The sequence below is a fragment of the Nyctereutes procyonoides genome, unplaced genomic scaffold (assembly GCF_905146905.1).
Source record: "Nyctereutes procyonoides isolate TBG_1078 unplaced genomic scaffold, NYPRO_anot_genome, whole genome shotgun sequence".
Lineage (NCBI taxonomy): Eukaryota > Metazoa > Chordata > Mammalia > Carnivora > Canidae > Nyctereutes > Nyctereutes procyonoides.
In genome coordinates, this window is record NW_026575126.1 from 65,844,965 (window position 1) to 65,869,619 (window position 24,655).

General features: G+C 39.7%; 1 protein-coding gene across 4 annotated transcripts in view; it reads right to left on the bottom strand.

Moving 5' to 3' along the window:
• Positions 1-24,655, bottom strand: part of RNF216 (ring finger protein 216) — a 162,844-nt gene that overhangs the window by 102,598 nt on the left and 35,591 nt on the right. For 3 of the 4 annotated variants that reach the window (XM_055340350.1, XM_055340349.1, XM_055340352.1), the window contains exons 5-9: positions 23,634-23,710; positions 14,828-14,930; positions 13,031-13,195; positions 4,608-4,722; positions 633-772 (exon numbers count right to left, since the gene is read on the bottom strand). In XM_055340350.1, coding sequence (XP_055196325.1) covers positions 633-772; positions 4,608-4,722; positions 13,031-13,195; positions 14,828-14,930; positions 23,634-23,710 — 600 coding nt within the window. The remainder of the gene's footprint in view (positions 1-632; positions 773-4,607; positions 4,723-13,030; positions 13,196-14,827; positions 14,931-23,633; positions 23,711-24,655) is intronic. The other variant, XM_055340351.1, reaches the window with a different exon arrangement.

Below are 24,655 nucleotides of genomic sequence, written 5' to 3' on the forward strand. Positions count from 1 at the left end.
AAAATTCTAATTTCTGCTCAAGATCTAGAATTTTATCACTGGTTATAAATAATCACTTTATTTTTGAGATTAGGCCCAATGCCTACTCCTGAATAATCGATTTTTCTGTTAGCATTTTTTTCAAGTAAAAATAGTGAAAAAAAAAATTTTTTTTGGGGGGGGTGTCTGATTTGGCAGCTTGCAACTCAAAGGCACAAGCACTTGTCAGGCCACCATCACAGTCAGGATGCAGTAGAGGTGCTGTGTGGAGATTTCCCTTTCTGTCACACAGAGCATCAAAAGGTAATGTTCAAAGGTCAAAATTTGATAAAATAGATAAATTTTACTGTTTCGTTGAAGGCATTATTTTTTATTAAATTATTAATTCATTATTTATTATTAAAAATTTTTTTAAGAGTGCATGCATGTGTATGCATGAGGGGGGTGGAGAACAGAGGGAGAGGGAGAGAATCTTAAGCAGGCTCCATACCCAGCACAGCACGCTTCCAAACCCAGTTTTGTTTTTTCAATACCTTTATAGTTTATTCAAACCAACCACTTCAAAGATAATACAAATCTTAAAAGACAGTTTTATCCTAAACCCTAAAAGCAAACCAGAACACCTGAAACGCACCCCAAATCCATCCTCCTACCTCTGCCATTTCTTTGATTTTCTGCTCATAGAACTCCTGCTCTTGCTGCACAGCTGGAAGAAGGGCACGCCGGTCATAGGACCTACAATGTCGCCGCTTATTTTCCAGAAAGAACATCCTCTTTTCTATTTTTATGTCACCTAGAAGACATGTGACAACGCAAAATCATGCATACAACTGTTGCTAGGAATCCAGGGCAGCCATTTCAGTCTTCTGCAGCCTACTCCTCCTCATACCCTCCAGCAGTACAGTATGTTTTTGACTCTCTGATTATGTTGCCTGCATTTGGGAAAATTTGGCTCCTTACCATTCCCTAACTTACCATAAACATATTTTGATTTTCATGTTTTCTTTTCCCTTGTTATGCTGTAAATGGAAGGTTCCTCCCATCCTGGCAGTATTACACTATGTGAATATACTATACTTTATTATCCATTCTACTGAGGACAGCTGGGTTTATAGTTCTGGGTTATTATGAACAGGTTGAATGTGTCTGCAGTTCAGCAGAGCATACATGAAGGAGTGGAAGTGCTGGATCATAGATAAGCATTTTTGCAGCTTTAGAAAACAGTGCCAGTTTTTCAAAGCAGTTGTGCCAATTTACACTCTCTCCCCACTGGCAATGCATCACACCACACATCCTTATTACCTGCACTGTTAGCCTCTAATTTTAGCCATTCTGGTAGGTGCACATGTGTCTGATGAATATTTGTTAAACTTTTTACTTTGAAAACCTTCATAAAGAAAAGCTGAAATAGTACCTAAATCCATTAATATGTAACATTTAGAATAAAAGATAACAGAATGACAAATATCAGACCATGTAATTGGCCCGTTCAGTTTTATTTCTGTGGATTTGGTAATTTATATTTTCTAGAAAACTGTCTATCCCACCCAGATCTTCTATTCACTCTCTAAAGTCTCTTCTTCATAGTATCTTTTGGCTTTATCAATATTTACTCTTAGGTTCCTGATACTTCTCCTACTTTATTCTCTTCAACAATTATTTTAGCTATTCCAGTGCCTTGCCTTTCCATATAAATTCTAGGATAAACTTGCCTTTAGCTACCAAAAAGTCTTGCTAGGATTTTTTTTTTTAAATTTATTTATTTATTTATGATATTCACACACACACAGAGAGAGAGAGAGACAGAGACACAGGCAGAGGGAGAAGCAGGCTCCATGCACCGGGAGCCCGATATGGGATTCGATCCTGGGTCTCCAGGATCGCGCCCTGAGCCAAAGGCAGGCGCCAAACCGCTGCGCCACCCAGGGATCCCGTCTTGCTAGGATTTTGATAGGAATTAAAGTAAGTCTGTTTTACCAATTTGGGGAAGATTTACATCCTTATGATGTTGGGGCTTCCTGCCCAAGATCACTAGCTTTGGTTTCTTCAGTTTTCTAGTTTTTATTACAAGTCTTATACATGTTTTGTTAGATTTAAAGCAAGAATTTAATGGGAGGGGGAAAATTATAAATAGTACTGTACTTTTAACTTTGATTTCCATATGCTCACTGCCAGTATACAGAAATACAATTGGTTTTTGGAGATTGACTTATACCTTGCAATGATACTAAACTTATTTAATGAGTCTAGAAGTATTCTCAGTAGATTCCTTGGTGTTTCCTCACTGGTTATAACTTCTAGCACATGTTGAACTGCAGTAAACAGAAGACATCCTTCTCCTGTTCCCGATTTAAGGGGAAAGGATTAGCCATTAAACAATATTAGCTTTAGGTTTTCTTGTAGAAGTTATCAAATTGAAGAAGTTCTTCTCAAATTCCTAATTTTCTGAGTTTTAGTCAATAGGTGTTAAACATGGTTAAATACCTTTTCTGAATTAATTAATATGGTCATATAATTTTCCTTCTTTAACCTGTTACTATGGTGGATTATACTGTTTTGCAAAATACTAAACCAGCCTTACACCCCTGGAATACACATGACTTGGTCATGGCACATAATTTTTTTTTTACATATTGCTAACTTCTATTTGTTGAAATTTTGTTAATAATGACTTCTGCATGTTTATTCATAAGGGATATTGGTCTATAGTTTTTTGAGCTGTCCTTGTCTGCTTTTGTTATCTGGGTTAATACTGACTTCATAAAAGGAATTGGAAAGTGTTTTCTACTCTTCTATTTTCTAGAAGATATTATACAGAATTAGTGTTAATTCTTTTCCAGTATAACCAAATGAGGCTGGAGATTTCTTTTTTGGGAGACTTAAAATTATGAATTCAATTTCCTGGAGAGCTATGGGGGTGCTATTCAAATTACCTATTTCAATATGGGTAAGTCTCGGTATTTTGCGTTTTTTTGAAGAATCGGTCCATTTCACTTAAATTGTCAAATTTATGTGTGTAATGTTGTTCACGGTATTCTGCATTGGCTGTCTGTGGAGTCTACTGTAAGATCCCCTATAAAGAGTGAGAATTCTTGATACTGGTAATTTGTCTTTTTTCTTGGTTGGCTTTGTGAGATGGTATGTTATATTTTTTACTGATGTTCAGTTTACATCCAGATTCTACCCAGACTCTCCATGAGAAGATCATCTACTGGTCAGTTCATAAAATGATAAAAAGAACAGTGGAGGGAGAATCCTGACTCCCTCTTAGAGCCAAGCAATGTATAATCCAAATAGCGGTGCCTGGATGGAAAAATGGCCAAAAATGTGAAAAATTAGATTCTTGAAGCAGGATTTTCAGACTATCGGTACTTGTCAATTGCTGTCAAGGAAGGTTAAGTGTATCTGTAAGTTGTACGTATTAGTGCTGTATGTTGTCTCTAACATAGCAGACTTGTCAGGAGTACTCTGTCTACCCAGACTTGCAAAGAGATTCTGACAAGCTAGAGGAAGCACACAGAGAAGGACAATCAGAAAGACAAAGCAGCAACAGACAGATTCCAAGTCTTTTCACAGACAAGAACTACACCCATGGCAAGAAATTTCAGGAATGTACATTTAACCTGATACAGAGCTGACCAACAAGGGAGTGGACCATCTTGCAAAGTGGTACTTTCTTTTCTCCACCACGGACAGAAACAAATACGGAATGACTATATATTTGGGATGCCGAGTCTAAACTGGATAAATTTAGCTGAATGAAGAACCACCTACATACTTCCCCCACTTTCTCATTCTTTGGCAGACCTGTGAGAACGTCATGGGAGGAGAGCACTGAATCAGACTAGCTCAGGAGTCAGAGCCTAGGGGCTTCCTTTTAGATGCTGAGGATCTCAGAACCCCAAATACTTTCCAACTGTATGATTATCTCAGATTTTCCACTTAGATCTGAAATCAAGTTACATAAATAAGTACAATTTTAGAGAAAGACAAATAAGAGAAAACAAAAGGAAAATACTCCTGTTTACAACATCATCCATAGGAAAAGTTAGAGTGGGCTCTTTCCTCGGACATGAGCAACTCAGATTTGATGTAAAGTTTAACACATTTAACCCTGGGGGCAGAGATTAGACCCAAAATAATGTCTGGAAGAGTTCCAGCAGTTATGTCATCAAGAACAGAATGTTCAGCACACAAGCGGCTGTTAAGGAGCTGCTGGTTTTTTTCCATGCAGAAGCCACTCTCAGGTGCACAAATGATCCCTCTGCAGTGAGCAATCAATCTCTGGTCTAGATAATTTTATTAGAGATAAAGCTAATTTTTGTCAGATCTTCAAGACCAGCCCTCCAACCCCCAACCTGAGTGTGTCCCCAAACACTTTTCCACACATGAATTCTCTGCCACTGCACACAACGTTCCGGTCACAGTGGGTAGAAAGAAAGAAGGAGGGCGACAACCACAGCCACTTCTTAAACATACGGATCCCCAAAGCAGGCCACGCAGCCAGTTCTTGGGCTAGCCTGGCAGGTGGGCCATGCCACAGCGGCCTTTTTGGGCTGCATGGGAAGGAGAGGGTTCTGCACAGCTGCTTCACATATTTGTCAGCAAAACTCAAAGTTGTCCATTACCTTGTTCAAACTTGAAATCTATATAAGAATACTGATTCATTTCTTTTCTCTTTTTTCTTTTACCACTGGTTTCTGGTGATAGCTCCTGCCATTTTTTAATGGCATCAGAAAAGGCCTAAAAAATTGAGAAATGGAAAAGTTAGTGCTGTAAATGGGACACAAAAATACAAGCAACCCCAAATCTCATTCTGACTCACAGTTTTAGCTAGGTCCCCTGCATAGCTTACCAGAAATAGGCTGTAGCAAAATGAACAGGGAGCATTTCATTATTTTCGCTTTGACTTTCATCAACAGCTACAAGGGCAGAACCAAATGCTTACTGACAAAGGCAACATAAGAAAACAGCAGGTGTGCAAGCTATCCTTGGCTATGTACAGGGTGGGTCACCTAAGAGATGACTGGCGAGTCAGACTCTACAGGCATACCCTAAATGGCATACCTCTGGCCAAAGATTCCCCATCTATTTCCCACCAAAACCTTTAAATTCCTTGCATCCCCTTTTTGTACAGCACACTGGAGGGCAAAAGTCTTATGCCATTGATGATTCCTTTTGTTCCATATCCTCTGCTTTTTAAAATCTTTTCAATTGACATTTCAATGTACTCAAGTCTTTGTCATCTTTAAAACAAACAAACAAACAAAAATCCCTGGCCTCCTTCTCCTTTCGGGTTCCAGCCAAAACACCCCAGCCCGAACTTAAAGGGGCCATCTGTCCATGTTTGCTCATCTCACCTTTGTGCATTTCACAACCTCCTTCAATCCAGGACCGAAGACCCTCTTTCTGCTAGCTTATCTCCTTGGTAACAGGAGGCAAACTCCAGCCCCTATGTTTTAGTCATCTCACCTGGCCTCTCTTGGCAGTACTGAGAACACTGATTTCTACCTGCACCTGGTGTCCCACCTCCTCTCTGCTGACTCCTTCTCACCACCCTTGGTTCTCTCTCTCCCTGTGCCTACCTCATCCAGGCTGGGGAAGTTGCCCTGCATGTGCTGATGACCCTCATAATCCCACCTCTTTTGGCCAAAGACCCAAATGAATTCTTTGTACTTGGATGTTTCACAGGCCTCACTCAAAAGGCTGGAAACTAAATGCTTGAGGCTGAATTCATGATCCTTTCCTTCCAAATTAGCTCTTCTACAGCATTCCTCACCCCAGGAAAGGACACTCCCCAAGCCCCCTTACTGAACGCCTACTTACAGAACATTCAGGTTTGTGGTTAAATTTTTCTTGCTCAGGGAGGCCCTCCTGTTACAGTTTTTCCAAGCACTTTATGTTTTTCTTTTGAAAGATAATAGTAATGATACATTTATTTGTTGGATTCTGTTTCATGTCATCCCCTCCACTGGATGATGGGCTTCGGGAGGACAGACAAGGTGACCGTAGCCCAGGGTGTACCCTTGGCAACCTGTATGGTTTGCATTTCATACTCCTTTGGTGAATAATAAAAGGTTACAGAGATATCTGTGTGTTACAGGAATGCTGCTATAGTTAAGTCACATTCTGAATGTTTATCTTAAGGAAACAGCTGTGAGCCCTTCTGGTAAAATGAAAGAAAGAGAAAATGAGTATTTTAGCTACAGAAGAGGGATGGATCATACCTCCACCTTCATCTACCTTCTATCTCTTTTCCAAAGCTCTCAAGTCTGGGAACAGGAAGCGAATCACCATGTGCTGATACGCCTCTGCAAGCGAAGCACTCTGTGTGGGCCTCAAGACCCCTCATAACATGTAATTCTCATGGCAACTCTCTGAGGGAGGGGTTCTTTTGCAACAGAGTAAGTGAGGCTTATAGATAAAGAACCTGCCCCCAGTCAAATTAATTAAAGCTAGCATACGAAATCAGGCCAGTTGCAGAACGAAGGCTCCTTCCTCTCTTTAACATCACCCTATTTTCACAGAGTGGTTCAGAGAAACCCGCCAAGAGCTGGCCAACAGCAGAAGTCATCCTACTACCTCTCCATCTCCCTGATCAACGTCCTCCCTTGCTTTGTTTCTTCTCTTTGGAGTTCTGACTATCCGAGGTGTTCCCCCACAAACCCTTAGGTATCAGTCTTAAAGTCACATGTTTGTACTCCACAGCAAGACCACTAATTTTTAGCAAGTTTTACCTAGAGGTAACAATCCCCATCATTGAACCAGGGCTATTTGCAAAAACCCAGGAAAAAAGGCAAGACAGGTTATGATGATCTGAATTTTATAAATGAAGTGACTGAAGGACAGATGTCATTTATTAGCAACTAATGAAACGGGAATGTGAACTCAGAGCTTGTAACTGGTAGCCCAATGGATCTTCAACCATGCCACACTCCTGTCTGGAAGTGAAATGGGGTCATCACCTCCCATTTAAATACTCTTTCTAGTTAAAAGGAAAAAAATCCATACTGGCCCATGTCAGGAAACCATATCTTAAAATAAATATTGCTCACAAATTAAAGGAGCCTCCAAAATCTTACTTCAGTAGTTACAACCATCACTTATCTTAATATTAACTAAAGTTCTACTTAAATAGGGATCCCTGGGTGGCGCAGCGGTTTGGCGCCTGCCTTTGGCCCAGGGCGCAATCCTGGCGACCCGGGATCGAATCCCACGTCGGGCTCCCGATGCATGGAGCCTGCTTCTCCCTCTGCCTGTGTCTCTGCCTCTCTCTCTCTCGCTGTGACTATCATAAATAAATAAATAAATAAATTTAAAAAAAAAAAAAAAGTTCTACTTAAATAGACCAAACACAATTATGCATCAGAGTTCTTTCCTTTTGAGAACTGCTAGTTATAATTGACACCTATATACTCAAAGGTACCATGGTTCTTTTTTTTTTTTTTTTGCTTCTGCTTAGATTTCTTCTAGTGAAAACATCCTTCCTTTAAGATTCTGTTCAAATGACACTCTCCTTTCCTCGTGCTCTCATGTACCTTTATTCGCTCTTTTTTAACACTCATCACACTGTTTTAATTTTTTCCCCCTTTTAATCTTCTCAAATAGACTGAAAGCTCTTTGGAAGGAAGCTAATTTGTGTTCCACAGATGTTACTACTGTCCTCAGGGCCTAACTGATAACTATCACAAAGTACTCAAAAACTCTATCAGGAGGAACACAGGAACAACAAATATTGAAGATGATTTTTCCTTTTATATGTGTCTTGCATTTCTTCCTCCAGCTTGCTCACTCTCTCGCAAATCTAGTCTCCATGCAGACTCCTGGTTCTGAGAATCAAGGATACAGGTTGCTAGGATTCTTAGGATATTGTGATGGCCAAATTTCCTTTAAGGATCACCTAAAAATACTACAATGGGCATCTGATGAAATAAAAACTGAGGAGTGGCCAGAGACTCCTTGAAACCTGGTGGAAGTCTGGTCCAAAAATAGAAATGTGTCACGTATATGGAGACAGAATCATTAAAGTACTCCAGGGGAGAAATCTAAGAAGGCTGGAATGATGGGTAGCCCGGGTGGCTTAACGGTTTAGTGCCACCTTCAGCCCGGGGCCTGATCCTGGAAACCCGGGATCAAGTTCCATGTCGGGCTCCCTGCATGGAGCCTGCTTCTCCCTCTGCCTGTCTGCCTCTCTTTCTCTCTTTGTCTCTCATGAATAAATAAAATCTTAAAAAAAAAAAAAGGCTGAAACGAGCACCTGTCAGAGAACAGAAGTTAAGGGATGATTATAGAAGATAACACTGTTCACTACTATAAAGCTCCACAAGGGAAGGGGCCTGTGACACTCCCAGTACATGACCACAGCAGGCACTCAACACACTGTCTGAATGTAAGAAACAGTTGTATCTGTGGCAGGATTATTGAGGAAAAATTTGACAGAGAAATAATTTTCAATCTAGGAGAACTATCAGCCAAGAGTGAGTGTGTAAAACAAGACAAACTTATCAGGATCTAGAGCACAGAAGATCAAGCAAGATCCAAAGGCAAAGGGAACTCCCAAGTGGACTACTATACAGAAGCATGGAGGAGAAAGGGAAAAAAATGAATCGAGGATTGATGGACAGGTCTGACAACAGGCAAGCTGATGAAAACAATGTTTTAGAGTTGTCGGACGTGAAAAGACAGTCACAGCATCAAAAACCAAAGCAACAACAACAAAAAAGCAGATGAAAAAAATAGACACAACCAATTTTAACTCCAAGAATAACAGAAAATTCAAGAAAGGATATATTATCCTAGTACATTACTTCCCCTAGCAGTGAACATTTCCAGAGTCATAATATAAAAACTTTAAAAACAGATTTAACAAAAACTATGTATCAAAAAGGGGAGTATGTATGGGTAAGATCTAGAGCCCCATCCACCATAAGAAAAAACTAAAATAATTTCTCAAACTAATCAATCAAGCATAAGCATGTGTTCATAAATGTGGACGTAAATACTCGGAAAAAAATAAACCAGGCAAGAGTTGAGTTGTCTCTGGAGAACAGAGGAAGAACGTGAAGAAAGAGGCTTCAGCCTACGGTTTAAAAAATTACAGATAAGCGGGAAATCCCTGGGTGGCTCAGCGGTTTAGCGCTTGCCTTTGGCCCAGGGTGCGATCCTGAAGTCCTGGGATCGAGTCCCACGTTGGGCTCCTGGCATGGAGCCTGCTTCTCCCTCCTCCTGTGTTCTCTCTCTTTCTCTATGTCTATCATAAATAAATAAATACATAAATCTTAAAAAAAAATTACAGATAAGCATTTTGGCACCAATTGATTTTTAAAGTTATGGCCACAAATTACTTTGATAAATATTCACTTCAACAAGTGGCTCCCGCCATGAATTTTAAGGATGACCTGTTCCCTCCAGTCTACAAGTTACTCATTTTTGAGAGCACTTTGTCCCTACAGAGCTAACAACCAAAAGAAATATTACTGCAGCTGCAATGTGGTCTCCAAGAAAGCTACCTACAGGATGTGTCCATAAAGAGAGTTGAGCTGAAAAATCTTCAACCACACATGCACTAGAGGGAGAGTTTTTCTGCACCCTGGGCCTCCATATCATAGGCTAGGAGCAAACCAGAGCAGGCCCTCGGGTAACAGGTCCCTCCAGTGTGAATTCAGTGCTATGAACCTAAGGATGCTGAATCACAGAAGGCTCTTGTGCATTTATAGTATTATTCTAAGGATTGACTTTTTTTTTTTTTTTTTAAGATTTTATTTATTTATTCACGAGAGACCCAGAGAGAGGCAGAGACATAGGCAGAGGGAGAAGCAGACTCCTTGCAAGGAGCCTAATGTGGCGCTTGATCCCGGGGTCTGGGATCTGGGATCATGCCCTGAGCCGAAGGCAGAAGCTTAGCCACTGAGCCACCCAGGAGTCCGTTAAGGACTGACTCTTAAGATCACACTGTAAGGCAGCTACTGTGTAATTTCTATATACAGAAGCTTGACAACATTCCACAGCACACAGAAGGAAGTGCAAAGGGAGGGAACTTATTCCTGAAATCTGATATATACAAAGTGCTGTCATTGATCACTCTATACTATATCCCACCTAATTCTCCTATTAGCCACATAAAACACCCACTATTCACTGAGAGAACTAAAGCAATGCACATTTAAGACATGTGCTTGGGGCCCCTGAGTGGCTCAGTGGGTTGAGGGGCTGCCTTCAGCTCTCGTCATGATCCTGGGGTCTGGGATGGAGCCCTGTATTGGGCTCCCTGCTCAGTGAGGAGTCTGCTTCTCTCTCTCCTTCTGCCCCTCATGCTGGCACTATCTCCAATAAATAAAATTAAAATTAAAATTAAAAATAAAATAAATAAAATAAAATAATAAAATAAAATAAATAAAAGGCTCATCCTCAAAATTAGAGACCCAAGTGATAGAAACAGAATTAAAATTTAAAAAAAAAATCAATCAATCAATCAAAGAATTAAAATTCAAGGAAGGGGGAAATCAAACCTGAGTTTGATCAAGACTCTAGACCTATCAATTTATAGTTAATATAGGGCACAGAAGGACTAGTTAATGATGCTACAGAATACAATGGCAAAATCTAGATCGTCAAAACCTTTAAGATAAACAACCCTTTTTTCAACAAATGAATAGCAAGAAAAAGTAAAGGGATAGGGAAAGAGGACTTACAGGTTAAGAGATTTAAGTAACCTATCAACCAACTGCAAGAAATACCTTTTACTTGGAGCTCAGTATGACCAAAGGTTTTTGACACAACTAGAGAAATTTGAACAAAATGACTGGATAGCTAATAATATTACTTTTTAAGGTGTGATAATGGTATTTTGATTATTTTTTTTAAATCTACCTTTTAGGGCAGCCCTGGTAGCCCAGCGGTTTAGTGCCGCCTTCAGCCCAGGGCCTGATCCTGGAGACCGGGGATCAAATCCTACGTCGGGTTCCCTGCATGGAGCCTGTTTCTCCCTCTGCCTGTGTCTCTGCCTCTCTCTCTCTGTCTCATGAATAAATAAATAAAATCTTAAAAACAAACAAATCTTTTAAAGGTAAACATTGAAATAGTAGATTAAAGATTAGATTTAAAGAAAATGAGGGATCCCTGGGTGGCGCAGCGGTTTGGCGCCTGCCTTTGGCCCAGGGCGCAATCCTGGAGACCCGGGATCGAATCCCACATCGGGTTCCCAGTGCATGGAGCCTGCTTCTCCCTCTGCCTATGTCTCTTCCTCTCTCTTTCTCTCTCTTTGTGACTATCATAAATAAATAAAAATTTAAAAAAAAAAAAAGAAAGAAAATGAAATTCTTGAAATTTGCTTCAAAATAGAGGGAGGAAGTGGGATACATGGGATGAAACAAGACTGGGCAGAAGCTAACAGTTACTGAAGCTGAGTGATTAGGATAAGCAAGGGCTCATTATAGTTCAATCTCTAATTTTATTATGTGTTTGATGTTTATAATAAAAAGGGGGAAAATCCAGGGAAATGTGACTGTTTTCAGTGAACATACACATGATCAGGAGACTAAGCTATCATCATGTCTGGGGAGTGGCACTGGGAAGATGTGCTATGACCATAATTAGAAAACATCTCTGGGTATGTATGCTTCTTACACCAAGTCCACATGAGCATCACTGTCCAGAGGGCAGGGCGCCCATGCACCACTTGCGTACAACAGGGAGAGAACGCAACAGGTTTTAGCTTCTGCCAAATAGTATGTATTTTTGAGGCACCTAGATTGCTCAGTGGTTTGAGCATCTGCCTTTCTCTAAGGGCATGATCCTGGGGTCCTGGGATGGAGTCCCCAGCATCAGGCTCTCCGCAGGGAACCTGCTTCTCCTCTGCCTAGGTCTCCACCTCTCTCTCTTTCATGAATAAATAAATACAATCTTTTAAAAAAAAAAAATAGCATGGCCCTTTAAATATCCCATATTCATTCAAACAGTCCAACACACCCCATTTCCAGCTACTCACCAAGCAGACACCATAAAAAAAAAGTATGACAGGCCAGAAAGACCAGGAAAGGGATAAGGAAGATATAAATAAGAGGTGAGCCACAAAACCCTACAACCTCCCAGCCAAATGATACGAGGGCTGTGAGATGACCAGGGAGAAAGAAGCATCTGATAGCCAAATTCCTTTTACTGGTCCCAGGACAATGGTAGGGACATTGCTAACAGGACCAACCCTGCCCAGGCCACAGGAGCCGCCTTCAGCTGCTGCCCTTTCACTTTTCATCTGGGTTCCCTGGGAGCTCGGCAAAGATGTCCGGAACCCTTGGAGCAATGAAGATGCTAGTAGGTCCTGAATATGAAAAAGCCCTTTCTTTCTTGCAAGTCACTGTTTTTTTGGGAGGGGGAGAGGGGGAAAACTCATTCATTTTCAATGACAACACAGCATTCCTTATTTGGCACAAGGAATGAGATTCAGAAATAGAAAGCACTATGTTCCCCTCAGAGTAATTTTACCTAAGATTAACCTACAATTAGAGGAGTTTATTGACACCTGCCTGGATCTTCTGGCTATCTATGGGGAAGGGGCCTAGACTCAGGGTGAGGCCACATTCACCATGGAGACTTGCCTCCAGCTGGAGAGGGAAACAAGGAGAGGTGCTGGAACAAACCTTTCATACCTCGTCATCTTGCCCACCAAAGGAACATTCATTATCCTCTGTATCTTCATGGCTAAACCAGAACTTCCCTGCTGCTTTTTTTTTAACTTTTTTTTTTTTTTTTGAAGTAGGCTCCACGCCCAATGTGGCGCTTGAACTCAAGACTCTGAGATCGAGAGTCATATGCTTTATTGACTGAGCCAGCCAGGTACCCCCAGAACTTCCCTGCTTCTAATTTATTATTTCTTTTCATCTGAAACCTCCTGATTAGCAAATACCTTTGTCTATTTATCTTAACCCTAACAAACTCCTGGCTCTTTGCCATCACAAACCATCCCAATTTCCACAAGCTGAACTCTTCATTCTGTCATCACAGGAAGAAGCAGCCAAGAAGTGTGTGGCCCCACCAGGAAGACTAAGTAGAGCACCTTTCGGGTGATTGCATAGTGTCCTTTGAGCTCATGCAGGGCCCACTTGATGTCCTGACTACTGAGCATTTTGAAGTCGGCCATCAGGAGGTCAGCAGCTTGGATGAAACAACGCTGGTCAAGAGGAGCCAATTTAGAGTAGTCAAAAAAGTCTATTTTAGGCAACTGAAACGAGAGAGAGAGAGAGAGAGAGAGAGTGAGAGGCACAACATTAGGAGGCCAGACAGGGCCTTTCTCATGAGGGGGTATCACTTCAAGAACTGCTTATTACAAAATAGAATCATCTCCCTTGTATTCATGATTACTTTATAGAGGTTACCAGCCCTGCATAGAGATGAAGAAACTGGTGGTTCAGAGATGTTAACAAGCTGTCTGGAGTCTGGAGACTAGTTGTGCCAGTCAAAACTAGTAAAAAAGTATAGCTACAGATTTGAGACCCATCTTTTAGCCATATTCTTGCCATAAAAAGAATGTTTAGGAAAAACTAGCCTTTCTCTTGGTACAGAAGACATAAAGATAAATTTAAAGAATGTATGGGGAATAGAAGGACTGAGTAGTCATGAAGCAGTTCTGATCTAGACTCTCCTTCACCACCCGACACACTAAATGCTAGTTAGGATTACAAATAAAAATGAGTAAGGTTTTAAAAACTCAAACTGAAAACAAAACAAAACAAAACACCTCAAACTAAAAAAAAACAAAAAAACAAACAAACAAACAAACAAAAAAAACCCACCTCAAACTGTTCACATCTTGATACAGGATTTGGTTATATAGGTGTATGTATGTACTGTATATAAATCTTACATCAAAAGAAAAGCTATAAAAATACTGAACTCTAGGTGATGAAATAAACGCTGAAGTATGTATGGGGCAGCATACTGATGTTTTTGTGATTTACTCTGAAATGCATCAAAATAAAATGAAATATGAGAGATGTACTGATGGGCAGAGGAGAGGGATGGATATGTGACAAAATGGATATAATAAAATGTTAACTTTTAATAGTACTGCTGGTAGATATATAGGTGATCAGTGTAAAATTCTTTTGGCTTTACTGTATGTTTGAAAATTTTTAATAAAATATTGAAAAAAAAAACAACCTAAATGATACAAAGAATCCTGGCCAATTCTTGTTTCATTTAAAAAATTTGCTTGAGAGACGCCTGGCTGGCTCAGCAGTTGAGAGTCTGCCTTTGGCTTAGGGCGTGATTCCTGGTCCTAGGATTGAGTCCCACATGGGGCTCCCTGTAGGGAGTCTGCTTCTCCCTCTGCCTGTGTCTCTGTCTCTCTCTGTGTGTCTCTCACGAATAAATAAATAAAATCTTTAAAAATAAAAAACTTGGGATCCCTGGGTGGCGCAGCAGTTTGGCACCTGCCTTTGGCCCAGGGCACGATCCTGGAGACCCGGGATCGAGTCCCACATCGGGCTCCCAGTGCTGGAGCCTGCTTCTCCCTCTGTCTCTCTCTGTCTGTCTCTGTGACAATCATAAATAAATAAAAATTAAAAAATAAAAAATAAAAAACTTGCTTTGTAAGACCAAAGGTATGGAGTGGAGCGTGCATTTAACTTTTTGTGGGAGAGAAAAGAGGAAGTTACAACAAAAGAAGTTAAATACAGAATCCAAAGTGGCTGAGGTTGGGAAATCCCACCAAAGAACAAGTATATACTGAAATCCTATTTTCCTAGCTAGTCTTTAAAAAAATGTGTCCACACAAAGCACTTTCTTCCCACAAAGATGAAAAAAGCAGAGCATGTCCAGGTAGAGACTGTAAAACAAAGAGCACAACACTTGCCTTTGTCTCATCCTGGCTGGCAAGCAGGCTGCTACTGGGGTTGATAATGACTCGGTCTTCTCTCTTTGGATAGTCTGGATTTTCCAGAAGAAAATTACAAAGTCTGCAAAAATAAATGATGTTATTTTCATAGTGCTTCCAAATCCTACACCTGCCGTGATTCAAATACAATGTTCAAAAAATAATGTAACTCATCATACACTCTGACTGGCCTATTAAATTGTTTGCAGATTAGAAATATGAGACAAAAGACAGATATATGCAATTTCTATTTTTGCTTCTGGTTTTAAAAAGCAATAAACATACTAATGAATGCATATTTCTATGAAGTTTTCTATTAGATGTCACTGCCATGTATTCACTGAAATTCTTACTGGTTGAACTATATGGAACTAGAGAATTTAGATGAAGAGTATCTACTGTTGTCAGAAAACTATGACCAATAAGGGGTGGGAAAACGTATTCATATTCACTATAAAAAACAGCTGGCTAAAAGTAAATAGATGGAACATAAAAGGCCTTCTGTTAATTCATTAATACTTTTTGTAACCCTATGGTAATATAAGCCCCCATGAAGAATTTGAGTGATACTCAGTTTGCCCAGCTAAATGCAAGGCTGAAGGAACAGACACGTCCGCTTAAGAACGGATTCTCCTCATACCAAAGCCACAGCCTTATCCCTTTATCACTATCATGAACTACATTTAAGGGTAAGGACATAGAGGTAAGACAACACACGCTGATGTATCATTGCCCAGATTTAACAAATATTAAGCAGCAAGGTTCTTCACCTTGTAAGAACCAAACACAGCAACATTCTGAGCTCTTGGGATGATTCCACAGAGATAAGAACAGCCCAGGTAGTATACGGCACTTGCCACTTCAGTAGCAGGAAAGCTCTTGGCTTAAAGAGCTCTGAGGCTTCCCCTCTCTCCTTTTCTTGCTTCTGCAGTTCTTAGAATGAACACTCCCTGATCCCTGACTCCCATCTTCCCAGGTCTCTCCTGTCCAGTTATCAACAGTGGAACCTTTCATAGCAGGACAGGTCTAGCAGGGAGAGGAGAGAAAAAGCACTCCCCTCCAGCTTCTCTTCTCACCCATGGGCTGGCATCTGGGAAGAGAGTAGTGAAGGGGCATGCTTCTGCAATCCCTTCTGCAGGGATTGAGAATTAGCCACCACCAAGAATTGAGCATCCACGGGGCAAGGCCTCAAGTTCTAACCATCTCTGTTCACATGCACATCTGGACATACTACAATCCAGACATGGAGCAGCTCCTCCATTTCAAACATGCCTGTGTGTAATATTTTGGTGAGTGTGGCTACCACAACCCAACAAACTCCAGATATCAGGAACCTGGGGAAAGATAAAAAGGTCATACAGTGAAGAATCCTCTTTGACAGAATGGCTACCCATGAGTGAAGCCAGTGATCTCCACATGGGGACATGGGGTACATGAAAGACAATCTGTTAGGGTACTGGAAGAAAGTAATACAATTCCTATTTTTATTTTTTATTTATTTTATTTTTTTTTAAGATTTTATTTATTTATTCATAGACACAGAGAGAGAGGCAGAGACACAGGCAGAGGAAGAGAAGCAGGCTCCAAGTAGGGAGCCTAATGCAGGACTTGATCCTAGGTCTCCAGGATCACACCACAGGCTGCAGGTGGCGCCAAACCACTGCGCCACCAGGGCTGCCCCAATTCCTATTTTTAAAATCTCATTCTTTAAAATTTTCTACTTTTATGTATTTTTTTAAAGATTTATTTGTATTTATTTATGATAGATATATATAGAGAGAGGCAGAGGGAGAAGCAGGCTCCATGCAGGGAGCCCGACACGGGACTCAATCCCGGGACTCCAGGATCGCGCCCTGGGCCAAAGGCAGGCACGAAACTGCTGAGCCACCCAGGGATCCCCTATGTATTTTCTAAAGTACATGATACAGTATATGACACAGAGGTAGAATAGGTATAATTTCTAGAAAACAAAACAAAATACCAACCATATTTCAGGGGTTCTCTTCTAATTTTTATATTTTTAATATTAAGATCACCTATCGAAAAGCTGCAAGATAAGGAATTCCACATGGTGAAATCAGAGGCTGTCATCTGTCACCTATTTATATTTCAATCTTATGTCAAACCTGTTTGATGCAATCTTTTTTTATTTTTATTTTTTTTTAAGTCATCTGTGTATCTAACATGGGGCTCAAGCTTATGATCCCAAGATCAGGACTTGGGAAACCTTCTACTGACTGAGACAAACCCAGTGCCTCAGAGGTTCTCACTTTGAACTGTCATGGTCATTTCTAGTTTAGTATCTTTACCCTCACCTCCAGAACTTTCCTGGAGGTTAAATGACATTCAAGTGGCACAGGTAATTAAATACAGTGTTTCTCTTCTACAGAAATAAACTATAACCAAAGATCAATATTCACAGCCTTGGGGAACTCAGATCTGCCCGCCTGTGTATATTATTTCACACCTGATCTGTCCTGGCAAGCTGAACGGCCTCAAGAAAGCTCTCCTACTCAATGAGCTGGGCTGGGACTCCTAGCCTCTACTCCTTAGACAATCGTTGCTGCCTCAATCTAATGATTCATCACATGTGAGTGAAAAGTCTCGGTAACCAGCTCAAAGAGTAGATTACCATCACAGGAGTTTCTCTGGTGAATACACCTCTCCTGCTAAAATGGCCAGCTGGTTACGTCTAAAGGTGATTTAAAGACTGCATACAGGGTAGCCCCAAGGGCCCAGCGGTTTGGCGCCACCTTCAGCCCAGGGTATGATCCTAGAGACCCTGCATGGAGCCTGCTTCTCCCTCTGCCTGTGTCTCTGCCTCTCTCTCTCTCTCTCTGTTGTGTCTCTCATGAATAAAATCTTTAAAAAAAAAAAAAAAAAAGACTGCATACAGTATGACCAAGAAAGCCACACACAATGCCAGCTTACTCAACATTGCTTTGGGCCTCCTTTTGGGTCTACATGAACAATATTTAGCTTAGCTGTGGAAATTAATGCCTAGTCCCAAGAGCCCAGGGACAAAAGTCATGTCAGGAAATTCAGAAGATGGGAGCCTTGGGGGCTCAGTTGGTGAAGTGTCTGTCTTAGGCTCAGGTCATGATCTCAGGGTTCTGGGATTAAGCCCCACAATGGGCTCCCTGGTCAGCAGGGAGTGTGCTTCTCCCTCTGCATGGCTCTCTTTCTCAGATAAATCTTTTTTTTTTTTTTTTTTTTAATGGAAACTCAGAAGGCTACAGGTTTGAAAAGATTTAATTACTGCATAGTCCCCTTTCTTTGGGTTTCCTAAGAATTTTTATTTTTAAGTTTTTTTTATTTTTTTCATAAGAATTTTTATATGTTTAAGAATGAATATTTGCATCTCAGTGATGTGAAAGGCACAGAATATATAAGTCCCTAGAAAAAAAGGATATGTAGGAGATTTATGAGGTTAAGAGAACAAATTGTCACAGAATCTGTCCATTTGATCCCATTTTACTGATATTGCATAGAAATTAATCTTGCAGATACTTGAAAAATAATACATTCATTTGTAGAATGAGAGAAACAAAGTATATTGTAAATTTCTAAAGGGTTACTTTAATATTTACTATAAATTATTAAAAACCACTTAAACTTGGCATTTCCTATTCATATCAGTATTCTATAGCTACCTGTGTTCAGTTTATACTTAATCATTTATATTTTCCAAACTGAACAAACAAGTACTGTGTTTCATCATCAGGAAACCATGAACAACAAAATAATTCAATGAGACAAGGTGCAAACAACTCAGGCAGGAGAGAAATATAATTATTAACAAATATATGAAGAATGCCATGCAGCCCATTATCAAAGAAAATATAAAACTAAAACAGCAGGCTACTTTATGCCTAGTTAACACCACAATTATGCATCATCACTGAGAAATTATTAAAGCAACTCACATACATCTCCAACAGCAACGTACACTGATACAACTTCACTGGAAACCTATTTGAAAATGTTTCTCAGACCATGAATTTGTTTATAATGTTTGACCCTGAATTTTAACTTCTAGGGTTTCAGCATACAGAAAGAAAGAAAAGGGAAACTGCTATATGGAGAATAATGTTCATTAGAACATTGGTGAAAACTATAAACAAAGCATTTAACAAAGAGGAAAACTCAATAAAACCGTTACTAAAGGTGATCATTAACATCATAAAGAAAAAAAAAGGGAGTATTTTTTTTTACTTAACATAATTTTATAAACAAGATACCCAAAATTACATTTACCCTCTGAAAAAACTGTTTGCATTCCAAGAAGAACTAAAAGGTTGCATAAAAATAAAATTAGTTTTTGCTTTGTTTTAAAGATTTTTAATTTATTTATTCATAGAGAGAGAGAGAGAGAGGCAGAGGCAGAGGGAGAGGGAGAGGCAGGCTCCATGCAGGGAGCCTGATGTGGGACTCAATCCCGGGTCTCCAGGATCACACCCTGGGCTGCAGGCGGTGCTAAACCGCTGCACCACTGGGGCTGCCCAAAATTAGTTTTTTAATTGAGGGGAAGTCTAGGAGATACTTTTTTTTTTTTTTTATGATAGTCATACAGAGAGAGAGAGAGGCAGAGACATAGGCAGAGGGAGAAGCAGGCTCCATGCACCGGGAGCCTGATGTGGGATTCGATCCCGGGTCTCCAGGATCGCGCCCTGGGCCAAAGCCAGGCACCAAACCGCTGCGCCACCCAGGGATTCCTAGGAGATACTTTTTATTGTAAAAATGTACTAGTTATTTCTGTTCAATTTTGCTATGAATCTAAAAATGCTCTACAAAGTTTATTAATTTAAAATAATGTAATTATCAAGTTATTTACATATTAAAATATTTTAAAAGCTTAGAATAACTAGTACTTTCATTTTTATTTTATTATTTTATTTTTTTTTTAAATTTATTTATGATAGTCACACACAGAGAGAGAGAGAGAGGCAGAGACATAGGCAGAGGGAGAAGCAGGCTCCATGCACCGGGAACCCGATGTGGGATTCGATCCCGGGTCTCCAGGATCGTGCCCTGGGCCAAAGGCAGGCGCCAAACCGCTGCGCCACCCAGGGATCCCACTTTCATTTTTAGTAACAGCAGAAACAATCCTCCCAAAGATGAGAAACAAGACCAAAAATTCAGAAATAAAAAATTTCTGCTTGAAAATAACAGCAGCCAACAGGAGGGCAAAGGTGGCCAAATCTGGTCAAGACTTGAGGCTCAGAAAGCATGAACTATGCTTCAAAGGTACATTATTTGTAAAAGCCAAAAAGCAGAAACAATTCAAATGCCTATCAAAAGTAGAGGGAAAAATTACAGTATTTTGATACAAATGGGATACCACATAGTAATGAAAATGAATGAACTATAGTTATACAAAGCATGGATGAATCCCAGAACCAACATGCTGAGTGAAAGATGTCAATCACAAAGTACAGAGACAACGTGAAATCTTCACAAAATCTTCAGTGTTCAAAGATGGTGGCTAATCTTCTAGTTTTTGAGGATTTCTGGGTGGTAGTTACATGAATGTTTGATTTGTGATAAATGATTAGACCGGCTATCTTTATATTGTGCATTCTTCTATCGTGGATTGTAGTCCACAATAAAAAAGATGAAAAAAAAATGCTGAATATTAAAACAGAAGTCTAAGTGAAAGTGAAACTCCACAGAATTAAGCTAAACAAAGCAAGATTTTCCTGAGTGCACTCATCAAGTCATTTATATATTCAAAAGGAAAATAATAATAATAATCATCTTGAGCCCTTAGTTCACAGGGCACACAGGGTAAGAAACAAAAAGCTCACAGACCACAAGAAGCATGCCTTAATACTGACAACAAGTGCATGGAGAGGAAAACAAAATGTCCTCTGAGAATTGGTGAAGACTATAGCCCAGGCCTCATCCAGAACTAAATTCTTCCTATCTCCATGACCCAAAAACTTGCAGACAACATTCTAAAGTATAAAGCAGTGTTAGACCAACCCTGCCCCTAGGTACATGATGAAAGACAAAGCAAATCCTCCCAAAAGGAATTATTTCTATCAAGACCCCAAGAAATGAGCTCACAGTCAAACCTTACAAATAGCACAGGACACAGTACACCAAGAATGCCAGCAGTAACAATGAGATTCATAAGAATTTCATGTGTTAGAATGCTCACAATCAGAACACAAAGAAGCTATGTTTGTAATGTTTAGAAAACTAAATAGATTGAAGATACAGGGAAAAAATGACACTAGACAAGTGATCATGCCAATTATAAAATAAGGATGCCAGGATGAGAATACAGGAAATGGAACTAAAAACACCATGGATGAGTTTAATGGCAGATTACACTCCACTAAAAAGACAATTAGCGGAAGGACAGGTTTGAAGAAATCATCCAAAGTGTATGGCAGAGACAAAGAGATGGGGTTAAGAGTCATAGAGGACAGGGGAGATGTGTGACAGCAGATGGAAGAAAGCAGGATTATGGAGGAGATACTGGCTACCAGTTTTCCAGAACTGAGGAATATCATTAAGCTACCACCTAGGACAGTCTATCTAACTGTATGGCCTTAGCGAGATATGCTTTAAGCACGAAGTAACTATGTTTTTTACTTCACCTAGTAATAATCATCAGTAGGAACAGTGGTACTGTTATTAGTATAATTTTATTGTATACATATTGTAGTATAAAAATGTATTAATGTTATTAGAAATTAAGTTTTTAGTGGAAAAACCCATAAATGTATAATTTAGAAAGAATGGGGGGGAAAAAAACCTTAATGTTAAACTTGAATGGGAAATTATGAACATATGATTTTTAAAACCTGCACTTCCTTGGTCTGTCTGCTTTAAGGGCCAAGAAGTGATAACATGCTAGTAGCAATGATGGCATGTCTAGCCCTTAGATATCAACCCTCACTCTCAGAAACCTAGGTTTCTTGGAAAAAAGACCACATTCTAGGTTTAGGGGAGAAATGTTCAAGGTAAGCCAGGGCACCTCAGTACTTTACAAAGCAAGGATACGCTCAGACTAATAGGGTCATGTCAAAATGACACAGATGCATCTTAAGAGGCCCCTACTGGTCAAATTTAGAATAATTCAGTACCAAAAACAAGGCTGAAACTGATTGTAAAATACCACTTATTTAAAACCTTTAAGTCCCCAGGAACTCAGAAAAAGAATAAGAAGTAAAAGGGCAAAATCTTAGAGTAGAATGCCAGATCATAATCCAAGTGGTAGATATATGGGTGTTCAATTGTATAGTCTTTCAACCTATGTTAAAAAATACTTGGGGGGGGGATCAATGACATTAAAAAAAAGTAAGGGAGGGACTGTTCTAGACTAAAAAGCTAAAAGATAAACACAATAGAAAACCATGAGTCAATCCTGGTTTAAAAACTGGTTACAATGGCTGTCCTGGACAGAGGATGATAGGGTGGCCACTGGCACCAATAGTGTCTTTGTATGAATCAGAAAACAGCATTTCCTCTGGCTGCTGACCAGGATAATGGGGCTCCTCCCCGTGGCCGGGAACAGCTGTCACTTGCACCCCTGGCTGAGTGCTACAGTATTGGGCACAATCTTTTGAGGACACAGGTTTAGGTATACTACCCCTTCTGTTCAACTAACCTAATCTGTATTAATTAACTGAAAATTTTGTTAGTTTCAATATTCTGTTCTTTATAAACTTCCAACTTTTTCAGCTCTGTAGACTAGAAGGAAAGAATATAAAAGGAAAGGGACTTATTTTGTTCTCCTTGGGACATTGCCATTTTTTGAAAATCATAGTTATCATTCTTATGATAAACACTAAAGAAACACTTCCATACATTTCTCCAAACAGGGAAAGCAGTTGCAGAACATTTTGTTACAAATACAGGGAAGAAAATGTCTTCTAACAATCTGATCAAAACACAGGTAGTATCAATGCTCAGAATTAACAAAATACCATAACTATGCAGGATTACTTTACTAAAAAGCCCAGAAAAGTCTGTACATGACTAAAATTAGAAGAATTCTAAAATTAGAAGATTAAAGCAAATATAATTCCAAGTGAAATAAGTCACTCACAAAAGGACAAATACTGTGTTATTCTACTATTATGAAGTCCCTGGAGTAGTTATATTCAGAAAGACAGAAAGTAGAAGTGTTGGTCCCAGGGGCTGAGGGTGGAGAGGGCAAGGAATAAGGAGTTAATGTTTAATGCACACAGTTCCAGTTTGGGAAGATGAAAATGTTCTGGAGACAGTGGCAGTGATTTGTGGAAAAATGTGGAGATACTCAATGCCACTGATCTGTATACTTAAAGATGGTAAAAATGGTAGATTTAAAAAAACAAACTTTTTTTTATTGGAGTTCAATTTGCCAACATATAGCATAACACTCAGTGCTCATCCCGCCCAGTGCTCATCCCGCCAAATGCCCCCCTCAGTGCCCATCACCCAGTCACCCCAACCCCCTGCCCACCTCCCCTTTCACTACCCCTTGTTCATTTCCCAGAGTTAGGTGTCTCTCATGTTTTGTCACCCTCACAGATATTTTCACTCATTTTCTCTCCTTTCCCTTTATTCCCTTTCACTAATTTTTATATTCCCCAAATGAATGAGACCATATGTTTGTCCTTTTCCGATGGACTTATTTCACTCAGCATAATACCCTCCAGGTCCATCCATGTCGAAGCAAATGGTGGGTATTTGTTGTTTCTAATGGCTGAGTAATATTCCATTGTAAAAATGGTAGATTTTTACATTAAATGTATTCCACCACAACAAAAAAGCATGATGGTTTACTTACACATTCAAATCGTAATAATTCTTCAAATGAATTATCTCCTCGATATACCCATTTGCGACATCTGGAAATCTTGCTTCCTGAAAAGGAATAAAAACATTATTTTTTTCATCCATTAGAATGATTTCAAATACCAATAAAAACCAGATGGCAAAAAGTAAATGACCAAAGATGAGAAAAGGGCTGTAAAGTAAGTCTGTGCCTAGGCTTATGTGTCTATATACACTGTGGACTCTAGAGAAAGGATCCTAGAGATTATCTGGTCTTCTGGTACTTTGCTTATCCATTCTTCACTCTTTCAATTAACGATGAACATCTCTGCCCAGGCAAAAGGAGTCTGAAAAGGAGTAAAGTACTACCTCTTAAGATGCACAAGAGCTAGTGTGCCAGATGAAAACACCCAGGGGAAGAAGGGTTAAGAGTTTGTTCAAAGGCAAACAGTAAATGAGCCAGAACCCACAGCCCTGCATCACACTCTACGTCAGGGATATCCAACAAAACTTCATACAACGATGGAAATGTTCTATTCTGTGCTTTCCAGTATGGTAGCTCTTCAGCCCCATATGACTATCAGGTACTTTAAATCTGACTAGTACCACTGGAAATGGAATTTTAAATTTAATTGTAAGACATTTAAATTTAAACAGGCACCAGAAACTACCACATTGGACAGTGCAGCTCTAGGTAATCTTATAAACCTGCTTTATGGGTTTGAATTGGGAGTTAACTCAAAACCTTTTTAAAACCAGGGGATTGCTTGTATGACAGCACTAGGGTATCCATGATCTGCAGCTAGAATCCCAGAGTACTTGCTGGGGGGTTAAGGATAGATTAGGAATTCTGATTTAACTTTCCTATTTTCAGAGTCTTTCTTCTTCTGTTCTATGTATCCAGCTACAGATCCCTTAGGAAGAAGAAGTGCCTCCCCACCCCCCACCCCCCAAATGGCCATGATTTTGCACTAAAAGAAAACTTAAGTACATTTAGTGTCTGTATGTAATTATTCACTTAAATAAAATAAAACT